This window comes from Phascolarctos cinereus, unplaced genomic scaffold, assembly GCF_003287225.1.
Source record: "Phascolarctos cinereus isolate Bilbo 61053 unplaced genomic scaffold, phaCin_HiC Scaffold_4;HRSCAF=312, whole genome shotgun sequence".
Classification (NCBI taxonomy): Eukaryota; Metazoa; Chordata; class Mammalia; order Diprotodontia; family Phascolarctidae; genus Phascolarctos; species Phascolarctos cinereus.
This window is the reverse complement of record NW_027555847.1, coordinates 255,527,132-255,542,929: the sequence shown is the minus strand read 5'-3', so window position 1 is coordinate 255,542,929 and position 15,798 is coordinate 255,527,132. Positions and strand designations below refer to the sequence as shown.

The 15,798-nt window shown below is 38.8% G+C and overlaps 1 protein-coding gene across 5 annotated transcripts in view; it reads left to right on the top strand.

The window, feature by feature from the left end:
* Nucleotides 1-8,157, top strand: part of HSD17B3 (hydroxysteroid 17-beta dehydrogenase 3) — a 67,432-nt gene extending 59,275 nt beyond the window's left edge. For all 5 annotated transcript variants that reach the window (XM_078153004.1, XM_078153005.1, XM_078153003.1 and 2 more), the window contains 2 exons: nucleotides 3,446-3,595; nucleotides 7,875-8,157. In XM_078153004.1, the coding sequence (XP_078009130.1) occupies nucleotides 3,446-3,595; nucleotides 7,875-8,042 (318 nt within the window). In that variant the 3' untranslated portion in view covers nucleotides 8,043-8,157. The remainder of the gene's footprint in view (nucleotides 1-3,445; nucleotides 3,596-7,874) is intronic.
* Nucleotides 8,158-15,798: the final 7,641 nt, after the last annotated feature.

Genomic DNA, 15,798 nt, shown 5'->3' with positions numbered 1-15,798 from the left:
CAGGAACAATTGCTATTTACACTTACTCTGAGCCATCAGAGCCCAAACAATTTGACCAAATGAAACTTAGGCTGGAACTCATTGTTGGCCAATCAATGAAAGCCAGAGTGTTTTGGATTTAAGGCATGATGCTTAAGAAAGAAATCTAGCCTGTAAACCCTAAGATATCTCAGGAACTTTCAGCCATCAAAATTTATATTCCTCTGGGCAGAGCACCTGCTGGTAAGTGTGGTGACAGTACCTGGGATCTCAAGGCCATAGTGGTAGGTCAAATAGTGAGGTCTCATAGACCTCTATTTCACTGAAAGGACTGTAGTTGGTGACTCCATGTCATTCAAATAGTATGAACAGTCAAATTGTCTCCTTAGGGTAAAGTGTCTGTAAAGAACTGCACCACCACCACCACTGGAAAGTGGGAGAGGGGTCCGAGGGTTCAAGTGAAAAGCTATGTAAATAGCAATTGTTTCTCTTTTGGCCAGAAACCCTAAGGGTCTTCCCCTCACAAATTGATTTTTTTAAAGGAGGCTATTCTCTGCCTCATTTCTTATTAAATTAAATTGAGGTTAAAGACCTTAGCTTGAAAAGGCCACAGTCCTCCACTTCTTTCTGGGCCATTTCCAGTCATCCTAATCTATATCTTGCCACTGGACCCAGATGGCTCTGGAGGAGAAAGTGAGATTGGTGGCTTTGCACAGCTCTCCTTTGCTTAAATCCAATTCATTTGCATGTCATGGCATCACCTCCTAGATGTCATGGTCCTCTTCAAGAACAAAGGACGGCAATCTCTGTGATGTAATAAATACTACACATTGAGGTAGCTAAGTGGTGCAGTGGATAGAGCACCAGCTCTGGAGTCAGGAGAACCTGAGTATATACCTGGCCTCGGACACTTGAAGCTTACTAGCTGTGTGACCCTGGGCAAGTCACTTAACTCCATTGCCTAGTGAAAAACAAAAACAAACAAATATTGTTTTCAAATCTATGCAGTTTTTCTGTGTTTACTTCTACGTTTTCTTTCGTTCTCTGCTGTTCACTTTTTTCTTTCTCTCCCTCCCCACTCTGCCCTAGAGGAGGCTACAATTAAACATGAATATATATATATATATGTATATATATATGTATATGCATATGTATATATATGTATATCTATCTATCTATATATACATGCACACACATATATATTCACACATGCATATATGTGTATACACACACACACATATATATGTAAGACTATACATATTTCTATGTCAATTCTTTCTCTGGAGGTGGATAGCATCTTCCTTCATAGGTTCAAGTCTTTCCATGTTTTTCTATAGTGAACCAGTTCATCATTTCTTATAACGCAGTAATATTCTATCACAGTCATATAACCTCAACTTGTTTAGCCATTTCCCAATTGAAGGGTATCTATCATTTTAGCCAATCTGATAGGCATAAGATGATGTCTTACAGTTGTGTTTACTTGCATTTCTCTAAATCAATAATGATTTAGGACATTTTTTCATATGTCTATATATAGTTTTGATGTCTTCATAGAAAAACTGCCTGTTCATATCCTTTGACCATTTATCAATTGGAGAATGACTCACATTCTTATAAATTTGACGAAGTTCTTTATATATTTGGGAAATGAGACCTTTGTCTGAGAGACTATCTATGAAAAATTTCCCCAATTTTCTCCTTCCCTTCTAATGTTGGCTATATTGGTTCAATTCATACAAGAACTTTTAAATTTAATAAATCAAAATTATCCATTTTACACCTCACAATGTCATCTCTTATTTATTCGTAAATTTTTCTTCTACCCATAAGTCTGATAGGTAATGTGTTCCATGTTCTTCTAATTTTCTTGTGATATCTCTCTTTATATTTAGGGCATGTATCCACTTAGACCTTATCATTGCACATGGTTTAAGATATTAGTCTATGCCCAATTTCTGCCATACTGCTTTCCAGCTTTCCCAATAATTTTTGCTAAATAATGAAATCTTATCCCCAGAACTTAAATGTTTACATTTGTCAAATACAAGCTTACTATAATCCTTTTACATACATGTATTGTATGTCTACTCTGTTCCACTGATACACCTTTCTATTTCTTAGCCACAACAGGAGAGTTTTGATATTTACTGCCTTTATAATACCGTTGGAAGTCTGGTACTGTTAAACCTCTTTCTTTTACATTTTTTCCCCCATTAGTTTCTTCCTCAGGCACTTCCTTAGCCATGGCTAGGGACCCCAGCCAGGCTGCCCACAAATACTCTTGTCCTTGCAGTCCCTCCGGCAGCTGCAAAACCGACTCTCCCCCATACCCTGGAACCAAAGCCAGGAACTCTGCTCTCCTGCAAATGCCCACAGCCAGCAGGGTCTTCACCTCTCTGCTACTGCATTCGCTCACTGGTTGGTCATGTGCTCCCTCTTTACAGCCCTGACAGTAGAAGGTCCTTCAATCTTTCCCTGTTCAGCCCTCCATCCCCCCACACTGTTCTGTAAGGTGAAAGTTCCTGAGGTGAGGATGCCCCTAGGGCTTACTGTTTGTTGATTCAACAAGTCTACCTGGAGGTGTGTGTACTTCACTCAGGCCAAACCTCCGCCTCAGTTTTTGTGAAGTCTTCTCAGGTTGTCTTAGGAGGACAGCTGTTTTACCCTCACTTTTATTTATTTTTGCCACTCTAAGTATACTTGGAGGCTATGTTCTGCCTTTTTTGTGGAGGAAATTTGGAGAGCCTGGAGTTTTTTTTGCCTTCCCAAACCTTCTTGACTCCGAAGTTGGCTCTGTTTCATATTATTATATTTATATATAATATATTACATTATCACATTACATTGTATTGATATTATTATATTATATATACTATCATTATATATTTATATATCTCCATTATATCATGCTGCCTCTCTGGAGAAACTCTAGGGATTAAAAAGAAATCAAAATAGGGACAGCTAGGTGGTGCAGTTGATAGAGCACCAGCGCTGGATTCGGGGGACCTGAATTCAAATCCAGCCTCAGACACATAACACTTACTAGCTGTGTGACCCTAGGCAAGTCACTTAACTCTGATTGACTTGCCCCCCGGCCCCCCAAGAAAGATGATAATGGTGCTGCTAAAAAAAATCAATAAAAACTTACTTAAAAAATGAAAATAAATAAATAAGTTTAATAGCAGTCTTTGCCCTCAAGAAGGTTACTCCACTGGGCAGGAACAGGAAGGAAGATGAGAAATATGATGACATGAACACTGATAAGTATGCTTTGTATATATGTACATTATCTCCTCCATTAGATTGTAACCTTCTTGAGTGCAGGTACTGTCTTTTGCCTCTCTTTGTAATTCCCAATGCTTGGCACAGTGGTTGGCACACAGTAGGTGCTTAATAAATGTTTGTTGGTTGATTGATATACTGTGATAGGGCAAAGGTCTACTCTCTCTCTTCTTTGTTTCAGGTGGTGACACCTTACTCTATTTCTACCCCCATGACAAAGAACCTCAACCCCAGCATAATAACGAAGAGAGCAGATGAGTTTGTTAAGGAATCACTGGATTTTGTTGCAACTGGAGATGAAACTTGTGGTTGCCTGGCTCATGAAATCTTGGTAATTTAAAACTCATTTCTTTAAGAGAAATGACTGAGGAAAAGTGTATGGGACCTACTGCTGCATAGCTACATTTCTCTGATTTTTGATGCGCTTAACTCACAATTGAAATTCTTCTCTCGTGTTTCAGCATGGCATGGGATTCTCTATAACATGGACTCTTGATAACAATGTCAGGAGAAGAACAAATTGAAAAGTCCTCCCAAGCTGGAAAGGATTTAGAAATGGAGGTGGATGATAATAGACTGCGTCTGTAATCTGAGAACAAGTTTTACCAGTTTCAAGCAGGATCACAGTCAAACAGTTTTCTACTAGGAGATAAAATTTTCATTTTTAGCAATTTATAAAACCTATCTACTAAGTTGTATAAGGATTTTGGTGGAACGAATACCCATACCATGAAATCACAGATCCTTGGAGCAAGAACTCATAATTGTCTCTCGTTGGTAGGGTTAGGTTATGAGGCAGCTTAGTAAAGCAGTGCACAAAGTGCTGGACTTGCAGTCAGGAAGACTTCAATCCAGCCTCTCACATTTACTAGCTGTATGACCCTGAGCAAGTCACTTAACCTCTATCTGCCTCAGTTTTCTCATCTGTAAAACAGGGTTAATAATAGTATTAATCTCCTACGGCTATTATGAGGATTAAATGAGATAATATTTGTAAAGTGCTTTGCCAACCTTAAGGCTCTGTATAAATGGTAGCTCTTAGGTATATAAATAATAATTCAAATTGTTTCTAATTCCTGCTTACCTTTTGAGAAAAATGTCACTGAGATCCAACCTTGTAATTGTTGTGCTTCAAAAGTTAGGATTTTTTTGAATGGATTAAAAAAGCCATTCCCCATAGAAACAGTGCTATGTAAGTGGTAATTAGTTTCCCAAACCAGCCAATAAAGGCCTGTTTATCCATGATGAAGCTGAGTAATGGATTTGTAGTTGGAGGACCTGGGTTTAAATCCTTCCTCTTCCACTTACCCTCTGTGTGACTTTGGGTAAATCACTTAATCTCTGTGGGGCTCGGTTTCCTTATTTGTAAAATGCTGGGGGAAAGGAAATAGAAAAACTACAAAGAATTCTTGCTTTAATGTACTAGCTATTGACTTTATCCTTTCGTGAAACATGGAAGTAATGTTACAAGGCTACCCAACAAGAGAAGGAAGAAGTGCTTGGAATTTTTGAATTGATTTTTCTTTTTTGTTAAAAAAAAAACCATACAAAACTGATTGACAGACTAGTTCTTCACACTAACATTCTAGGGATGTGAGATATCAGTGCGGTGCTACTAGATATGTAGGCCAATCCCTTTATCCCCATTGAAGTTCCTAATTCTTGTATCTGTCCTTTGAGTTTTATGCCATGACAAGTACACCTACAGTTTCCTGCTTTTTCTTTCTCATGAACGTCGGAAGAATTTATAACATTAAGAGACATATTTTCCCAAAGAAAATTTGCTACAAGTTAAAAGCTGGAAGTTGAATCTAACTCTTCTAGACCACTAACTTAACAATAGAATACTGATCATCCAGAATTGCTACGTGAGAGACCAGAGTTCAAGAGAGGCTAAATTGCCCTTATTATCAGGAAATTATTAATAGAACTGAGATTGGAACTTAGGCTTCTAGTCTGAGATAGAGTATAGTTAATAATTTGAATGGACAGCCTTGGGAAGGTTAGTCCTGTTTCCTGTCTCCTTATTTCCTCCTTTCTCCCCCCCAAAAAGTCTATTGGGTACTGTTAATAGAATCTGAAATTTACCATATTTATTATGGTGAAGGCCATGAGCTTCCTCTTTTCTCCTCTTCATCTCAAAATTCCTTAGCATCATCCTTCTTGCCCTTTACTGCAGTCTCTGATCCTTTTCTTCAATAAGGCCTACTCTCCTATATGTCCTGTTGATCCCATCCCCTTCCATCTTCTCCTTCAGAATGATAACTCAGTCATACCCTTTCTCTCCTTGAATTTCAACCTCTATCTGCCACGTCCTTTCCTGCTGCCTTCAAACATACCCAAGTCCCTTCTATCCTTAAAAAAAACCCTCCATTAGAACCTCCTCCTCTTTAAGTTATCATCCTGTATCTCTCCTTCAGTTTAGCTTCCAAATGTGAAGGAAAAAAGCTGTATACATTCATTGTCTTTATTTCCTGTTGTCTTACTCTTCAACTTCTCCCTTCCACCTCCCAATCTGGCTTATCTTTTCACAACTGAAATTGCTCTCTAAAAATTACCAATGATTTCTTAATTGCTTGAGCTAATGACTTATTATCTGTCTTTACTCTTCTTGATCTGAATGTAGCATTTGACATCATTAAGCATCATCCCTTCCTGGATATTCCTCTTCTTGTGATGTTCATCTTTCTTGCCTCATCTGCCTGTATTACTGCTCCTTCTCAGATTCCTTTGCTGGCTCTCCACCCCTCCTAACTGTAGGCATACCCCCCAAAACTCCAACATTGGCCCTCTTCTCTTCTTTATCTACACTCTCCATTTGGCCATTTCTTTTACTTTCATGGATTTAATGATCATTTTTGTTCACATAAGTCACACATCTTCATATCCAACCCCAGTTTCTTTCCTGAGATCTAGTCACATACCACCTATTGAACATCAAAGTGGATTTCCTATAGATGTTTCTAATGCAACTTGTCCAAAAGAAAACTTTCTCTCTTTCCCCTCTAAAACATCCCTCTTCCAAAATTCCCTATATCTACTGAGAGCACCACCATTCTTCCAGTCTCCCAGGGTTACTACTTTGACGTTATCTTCTATTCATCAAACTCTTTTACTCCACATAGCCAATCAATAACTAATCTTGCTATTTCAACATCCCTACAATCCATCCTCTTGGCATAGCTACTGCCATGGTTCAGGCAGGCCTCAATCCACTCTTACCTGAACTATTGCAATGGGCTCTTAATAGGTCTCCATGTCTCATGTTTCTCCCTAGTCTAACCTATCGTGTAATTTTTCTCAAGTGCAGATCAGTCACCTATCCAGTGGCTCTCTATTGGCTCAAGGATAAAATAAAAATTGCTGCTTGGCTTTTCACGTCTCTAATGACCTGACCTCAGCCTACCTTTCCAGTCTTATTACTGAAACATTATTGCTCTTTCTACTCTCCCCTGTCTCGGCCTTCTTGCTGTTCCTAATGTAGTACACCATCTTCTACCTCCATGTCCATGACCTGAGTCTTCCCTGTCTCGAATGCATTCCTTCCTCCACTCCACCTTGTAGAACCTCTTAACTTTCTTTAAGACTCAGTTCAAGCACTATCTTCTATATGAAGCCTTTCCTATTCTCTCAACTGCTGTGTCCTCTTTCTCTAAACTACTTTTTATTTATTCTGCATAAACTTATATGTCTATATGTTGTCTCTAAGAGGTTTGCTCTCTGAGGGCTTGTAATAGTCCATTTTTTGTCCTTGTATTTCCAGTGCCTAGAACATGTAGTAAATCTTTAAACATGATCGCTGGATTGAGTGAATACAGTTTTAATTCTCTTCCGCTACCCCAAATCTAGCTTGTATTAAACTTGAGAGTAGTCCAAATAGTTGAATTTTTTTTAGTGTATCACCAGATTCTTTTTTATTTCCAAAGATATCTCATTATAGGGGCACAAATCTATAAGGGGAGGAGCAGCCTAATATTTGTGTCAAAAGGTTAATTCAATTAGACATTCAATCATTCAGTCTTTTGGCTTAAGACTTTGTCCCCTTTTAACAGTGTAAGTACTTTTAAGGGAGATACTTGTCAAGGTAAATACAAATAATTAATTATTAATATTTAATGTATAGCCTGAGATTTCAGACCAGATTTTGATAGGGAAAGTAGATGGGGAAAGACAGTCAGGATCTGCCCATGAGGAAGGACACAAAACCAGAGGGTGGAATGGGAAAAGACGAGCTTCTCTTGATAATTTTCATTCTAAAAATTCAGTTAAATTCATTCAACAAGCATTTATTGAGTGGCTTCTATAAACAAGGCCTGATGTTAGGTACTGGGCCCTTATCCCATTTGGCCAAGCCTAACCCTGAGAGTCAGCTGAAACAGTTAATATGATATCCTAAAGTGACTTGGATTGCTTTCAGGAAGTAGCCTGAAACGTCAGATTCAGTGTCTTCAAGTGCTATCAATGACCTGGAAGAAAAATGCTACCTATTAGATTGTGTAAACTGAGAATTTTTAAAAAATCACTTCCATAAACTAGAAATCTTTCACTTTTCAACTTAACTGCTTTTATTTCCTCCTAAACACTAATGTTTGTGTTTTTGATTTGTGAAGGCACATCTCATAGATTTGGTTCCTTCCTGGATATTCTACAGCGATGCATTTCAGAACATCGTTTGGACCCGATGCAGAAATTATCTAAAACAAAATTCCAGAATCCAAGAAGAAATCTTCGAGGAGGAAGAAGGCAATGGATACATCCAGCAACATTACTCAGGATAGTACTTGTATTTGCCTGAAGAACGCTAGAAGCTATAGTTCTCACTTTACTAACCTGAAGTTGCAGCTAGTAGGCTTTGTAGATGTTTAAAATATTAAATAGTTTTGCTTCTCTTCATGTCTGGAAATTTATTTGGACATCTGGAGAGTGACAAAAAGGTGTGAAAGTAAAAAAGTGTGACTCTAGGATTTGTGTGAGCATGAGAGGATGGGGATTTCTGTGGATGAGAAATTGGATCTCCATCTTAATATACCACCAAATCACAGAATCTCAAGATTTGGAAGGGACCCAGAGAGGTCACTCACTCAATCCAATACCTGAACAAAAATCCTTTGTACAACACACGCAACAAGTTGTCATCTGTCCTTTGCTTTAACAACCCAGAGCTTCAAACTCGAATCCATTCCCCAAATGGTGTAGTGGAAAGAGAAATGTATTTGAATTCACAGGACATGGGCTGAATCCTTACTCGATAGTTTAATAGCTGTGGGACCTAGAAAAAAATCACTTAATTTCTCTGAACCTGGGGTTCCTTATCTATTAAATGGGGCTGGAGATACTTCCATTCCATACTTCATGGGATCATAGTAAATAAACTGCTTTGCAGAACCTTTAAAGTGCCCTCAGGATCGAACTATTTCTGGAGCTATTCCTTAGATAGCATCTTGTTTTAGCTGTTGGGAAGATTGAGCCAGAACTACCCATTTAATTAGACTTTCTTCAGCAAAATAATGTCACAGGGCGCCAAAGAGGGTCAGCCAAGGGCTACAATTCCTTTAATTATGTTAGAATTCATCTTATGGAGTGGTGTGGGGGTGGGGGTTTGGGAGCAGGATGGGAGGAAGATTTTAAAATTAGTTTCATATGCATGTAACAGTCTGGCTTATGTCACTACTGCCCTCTACTGGTTCAAAAGAGATGTTTGCTGTTTTCACGGAGGGCTTTAATTCTCTACAAAACTGAATTAGAAAATTTAACTTTGTGGAAATTAATCTCACAGAATTTCTGAGCCAGTACCTTTTGGAGACAGTGTTAGGGAGGGGAGGTTTTCTGTGCTAGTATCTGTGTGACTTTTGGCAAGTCAAAGCCTTTCTTTGAGTCCCAGTTTCTTCTGTAAAGTAACAGGGGTTGCATTAGATGATTTCCAAGGTCCTTCTCAGCTCTAAAATTCAATTGTGCTAAGGTCTGGTTAAGTGCTATTTTTAGAATTCCCGATAAATTCTGGTTTTAGACTTGTTCCAGATCCCTGTAGGTCAAATATCATCTCTCTATTTTCGCATTATGGCTCTCAAGAACAATGCCTTTTTCTGAGTAGAAAATGGAGTCTGTGATCAACTCAGAAGTGTGGTCCTGTTATACAATAACTAAGCCAAACAATTCACTCCTGGTGCCCAAAAGTTATCATTTATTCTCTCAATGAAGGTCTCTGTGGGCATCTTCCATAAAGAGATAGAGTCAAGGTCTCCATCAAAAGATCACTTTCACATAATCTCATAAAGTTGATCAGTGACTCTTCCCACCAACCTCCTAAATCAGCATTTTCCAAACTGTGGCGGGGGGGGGGGGTGTCCTCTATGAGGTGTGTAAACCTGGAAGAGAGGGGCATGTGAAGTCATGGCCAAAATATGGTAGCTAGATGGGCAGCTGGGTGGTGCAGTGGATAAAGCTCCAGCCTTGGAGTTAGGAGGACCTAAGTTCAAATGCGGACTCAGACTTAACACTTACTAGCTGTGTGATGCTGGGCAAGTCACTTAACCCCACCAAAATATCGTAGTCTTGTGCACAACTCCTGTGTTTAAAAACCCACTTTTCCCAATGAAGGCAAAGTTGAAGCCAAAGTCTACACAGCTGAAGTTAATACAGTGAACAATTGACAGTGAACGCAGAGCAGTAGTTATTTAATTCAATATGCACACATGAGGTAAAATGTGTTGGTACTTGAATCTTGACAGAGGAATGACTCTCTGTCATTGCCACTCCACTGTACAGGCTTATGACACAGATAAGTTGTATCATTTAGCTGCTTGCTGTATTTGAAATGAAAGTATGTAATTTAAAAATTTAATAATTTTGTGTAGAAGTTAAAAGTATCTGTTGTGTTTCTTAGCACCATTCATTTTGGCAAGTATGAATAAATAAAAAAACTCATTAAGCATTTATGAATATATTAAGCATAAAGGACATAAAATTAAAACTGACAGTCCCTGCTCTCAAGAATTTCATATTCTACTGGGTGGGAGAGGAGAGGGAGGGAAGGAGATAACACATACAGGAGGGTTTAACTGCTAGGTAGATGCCAAGGCCCAGAAGTCCTTAGGGTGCTTTGGTAAATGACAACACCTGGGAATCTGGAGAGCAGGGCAAACATTAAGAATGGGTTATAAGGTGGAGTTCCTGGGCAGATAATAAAGTCTGGTGCCCCTCCCTCTTATTAGATGGGTGGTAGCTGGTGACTGCTTGCTCACAACAGAATGATGCCTGAAAGAAGGACTTCAGCTGAACCCAGTGGGGCCAAGTTTCATACAGAGAGTAGGCTCAGTGAGCCCAATGGATTAACTCCCCAGCAGAGTAATGTGCCTGGCCAAGACATCTCTCACAGAGAGGAGTAGCTCAAGCAACATCATAAGAGTGCAGAAAGGGCCCTGAGGCATCAGAGGTGTGTTACCCATTCATAGATATGTGTTCCCCATGTGTGAGTCTCATGTATATCTTTTTCTGTACATGTTTACTCTCCCACTGATGATATATATGTTTGTGGGAGTGTATGCCCATAAGTTTATGGTGAGGGAGGATGTTCTTTATAAATCTTTACATGTAAATTTTAAATAAATTCATAAATGTATAAACCTTCTTAATAATTAATAAATAAAGAATTAATAATATAATTCATAATTAACCTTAATAATTAATAAATTAATAAATCTTCTTAATCTGCTATTTGAGTAAATGCCCTTACATTGAGCTAATTGTGTTCTCTGACCGACTTGAAAAATAAAAATATGAATGGGGAATTCATGAACTGTAGTTTGAGGAGTATAGACCCAGAGAGTACCTTGAACCTTGGGTAAGCATTCCACAAGGGAGCCATCCTATCATTTATGGGTGCTATAATAACAAACTCTTTTCACCATCATGGACAGTAGACTCTAGCATCATAATATCAGATCTACATAAAGAATAAGCAGAAATGGAAAAAAGAAAGCAAAAATGTGTATGTTAATAGGAATGCACACAAAAAATGATTTAAATAAAAGTTTGGGCATTTAAAGGGATATGGTCCAATGTAAAAAAATACAAAAAAAAAGATAGGTAGAAATGGTAGAAAAGAGAACAAATATGGGAAAAGCAGCTGAAGCAGGCCAAATATACATGGAAAAGATTTGTACAGGATCTGAAGGAAGGGAAGATATTAAAAATGTGGTAAGAAATCTCAGCCCTTACTAATACCAAAAGAAAAAAAAAAGATGCTTAAAAGATAATCCGCAACCATCAACCTATACATCTACTTTCCTATCTCTAAAGAATATTTAGAATCATCATCTACATTCCCATGGAGGGCATCCTGTATGAGAATATTGACAGAGAAGTCAGCCTTTTTGGCAAACATTATTTCATAATATGCCACATCTTTACTGTTGTGCAATTGACTGAAAGATGTAGAGAATACAATATCCCACTGTGCTTATTGTTCGTTAATTATAAAAGACATGATTTAGTAGAACAAAATGCTGCCTTAAATTCATAGGTCAATCAACGAGCATTTGTTAATTGTCTATTATGTGTCAGTCATTGTAATAGGTACTGGAGAATACAAAGATGAAAATGAAATAGTCCCTTCCCATAAAATTACTTGAAAGACATAATTAGAGCAGAATGAGATACGTTTCTGTGCCTCAACAACGGGAATTTGTTTTGCTTGACTATGCATATTTATTATGAGTTTTTTTTCTTTTAAATTGGGCAGGGTGGGAGGGAGAGATGATAAATGCTTGTTAATTGGGAAATAAAGTGAAAAAAGAAACTACAATGAGAGTTAATCTTGTTCATAGACCTCCTGATCACAAGTACGTCATGAAACAGGCAGATATGGGGCTGCCAAAAGTGTTTGCTGGCACAACAGAGGAAATCCAGCTCAGAGTCCAAGTAGAAGAGAGGTTCTCTACGGAGAGTGAAGTGTTATTGTTTGTGGATAACCTCATTCCAGGTGCTTCAAGCCAAAGGCTGCTGGAGCCATTTAAATTGGTTGTTAAATTTTCAGTGTGCTTGGAAATCAGAAAATGTTACAAATCCAAGTTTGATTTATTGTTTTATTGATTGTCTAGACTTAATAAAGTGATGGACAAAATGTCAGCAATGCAGATTAAATTTAAAAGTGTGTCGTACATACGTTTGTTTTTCTGTAGAGCTAGTTGTTAAACGTTTACCAGTACATCCTTGTGTCAAGTCCTGGAACATTGCAGAGCCTCCTCAAGAGAATTTGACCTAAATATTCACATAGCAAAGACCAAGTGGTTGAGGAATGCCTATTTCCCAGACATGTAGTTAGATGGAAAATTTCTAGATTTTTGTCCATTAGACAGGTAGTACAAATAGACAACACACTGGGTCCAGAATAAAACAGGAGGAGGAGGGTGAGTTGGATTGCCTTTGGAACATTTGCAATCTCCTTTTATGACTCCACCTTTCTCCCAGAAACAAAAGCTCATCTTTTAAAAATGAATTCTCAATGGGGCAGCTAGGTGGCACAGTGGATAGAGCACTGGCCCTGGAGTCAGGAGGACCTGAGTTCAAATCCGGACTCAGACGCGTAACACTTACTAGCTATGTGACTCTGGGCAAGTCACTTAACCCCATTGCCTAGCCAAAAATAAGTAAATAAATAAATTTTAAAAAATGAATGCTCAACGTGGTATGATGGATAGTCAATCTTAGAACCAGAAAGACCAAGTCATGTCTCTGATACATACTGGCTATATGAACCTCTCTTAGGGCAACTCCCTAAGATTGCAGAGAACTTATTGACAGACATCAGTAGACAGTGTTTGTACAGTTTCAGGGATTTCTTATACCAATGAAATCACAAATCTGAGCCCTATCCCTACCCACATTCAACCAGTATTGTTGTATGACTATGAATCATAGAAATGAATGAAGAATGAATGAAATGAATAGCAGACATAGGGAAATTGAGAAGCTTTGGTGGGTTTGAGCAGGGAAGGGGAAGGGAATAAACATTTATATAGTGCCTACTATGTACCAGGCACTGTGCTAAGGCACTTCATAAATATTACCTCATTTGACCCTCATATCAACCTTGTGAAGTAGGTAGCTGGTTACTTTTCCCCATTTTCCCATTGAAGAAACTGAGGCAAACAGAGGTTTGAGTGACTTGTCTAGGAACAAGAGCTAGTAAGTGACTGAGGTAAAATTTGAACTCAAGATGCCCTGACTGGGCCTAGCACTCTATCCACTGGGGCTACCTGGCTGCCATTTCAGTATGTGAGATTCATTTAAGTTTCATATTACATAGGCAGTGGTCCCTCTAGGGTCAGAGATAGTTGAGTCCTCTCTCTAAGGGTCTGGAAAAGCTTTCTATAATCCTGAATATCTGAATATCTACTGTATTTCTCCATTTTGAAATTCCCTTCCCCTCTCCCTCTGTAAGATTTTTGAGAATGTTGATGACTCGACTGCCCAGAAGTCTTATTACTTTGAGTAGCTTTCTATGAGCACATTTTCCCTGAAACTCTAATTCATAAAAGGAGCAATGGGAATATATAGATAAACCGCTGCTATTATTCTTAGGACTAACAGACATTTGAGGAATTTGAGCTTTTGCTCCAGGGAATTGTCCTCCAGCTGAAGGTTGCTGTGGCTCTGGCCTAGATGTCTAGCAATTCACCTGAAATGGAATTTGAACTCAAGTTTTTCTTGATTCCAAGTCACATGCCAAGATACTGGAATACCAAAGGTTGTCAGAAGATCAGATTTCAAGTGTCAGTTGAGTCATTTATTAGCTGTGTGACCCAGAGCAAATTATTTTGTCTCTCTGGGCCTCGGTTGGTGCAATGCATAGGGAGCCAGGTCTGAAGTCAGGAAGACTCATCTTCTTGAGTTCAAATCTAGCCTCATAAAATTACTAGCTATGTGACCCTAGACAAGTCACTTAATCCTGTTTGCTTCAGTTTTCTCATCTGGAAAATGAGCTGGAAAACGAAATGGCAAACCACTCCAGTATCTCTGCCAAGAAAACCCCAAATGGGGTCATGAAGAGTCAGCCACAACTGAAACAACTGAACAACAATAATGAAATGAAGGGATTGGGTGCTGATCACCAAGGTCCTTTTTAGTTCTGTGCTTTTGTGACTTATTGTCCCCCACGGAGTCTCCTTCCCACTGGAGGAATCCAGGAGAGATATGTGAAATAGTTCATTAAGTTTTTGCATTAAACACTGGAGTCCTTTTTAAGAACCAGGGAAGGGAGAGTGGATCTCTTAGTTATATGATTGGAAATCAGCATTAGAATTTTTGTCCCAAAATGTTTTTGGAGGTAGAAATAGGGAAGAAATAGGGGTAGCTTGGACTTCTTTTGGAATTTTTTTAAATTAGCAAATTCTAACTCTGGGACTTTAACTACCAATGTCTTCTCTGCTTTTCTGAGTCTCCACAGAGGGGCAGTCTTTTACCACACTAACCAACTCTAGCCAGGTTTACCCAGTGCTAACTCTCCATACAGCTGGATTTTTTAGATGACTTTAGCACTGTAAATTTATCCAGTTTCCCTTTCTGGATATGAACATAAAGTCCCAGAGTAAGTTAGATAACAATGATATGGATTTAAATAGGTGGGGTGGGGTTGGGGGGAAAGGAATGTTAAGGTCTGAGAATTGAGTGATGATGGGAAGGGAAGTGCATGGTGGGTGTTCTGTGGTTATTATTAAGCCAATTTGCTTCACTCTGTTTCACGGCCATACAATCTCAGCCAATCATTTCACATGCTGCCGATGGGTCATATAGGAGGATCTGGTAATAGAACGTGAAAATGAAACACAAATCTCTACTACGGAAAAAATTACTCAAAGACTGGCATTGTCTACTGGCATTGGGTTTTTAAGGCCATAGTCAGAAGAGAGTCCACTGTTGTTATTATTGTTGTTTTCAGCACCCTTTCACTAGTAATAGCTGACATTTATATGATTTTGTGGTTTGCAAAGTACTTTATGCACATTATTATATTTGAACTTCATTATGGGGTAAGGCTTAGAGGTATCCCCATCTTAAAAATGAGGAATCTGAAACTGGCAGAAGTCATACTATTAGAAATGCTAAGGGGCAGGATTTAATCCCAGGCCTCTCCTGAGGTCAGGTCTAACACTCTTTCAGAACATTGTTGGCTTTGGATTCGTGAAGTCCAGTAGATCTGGCATGTTCTTCCTATCAGGAAAAGCTTCAAGAATGGGTAAGGGAATACATTTTTTATCCAAGGAACAGACTAGCCTGTTAAGGATTTTTTTTTTCAAATAGAAATTCATGATAGTTTTTAAAGGCAAATTGGAGGGTTTGCAATTGGTGTGGTGGAAGAACTCAGTAGCATGGGACTAGTTGGGCTTAACTTTGGGTCTGGAACCCAGTTTGGACTCACAGATTTAGAGCCATAAGGGACCGCAAAGGTCATCTAGCTCAGGGGTGGAGAAACTGTGGTCTCGAGGCCACATGTGGCCCTCTAGGTCCTCAAGTGTGCCCTTTGGCTGAATCTAA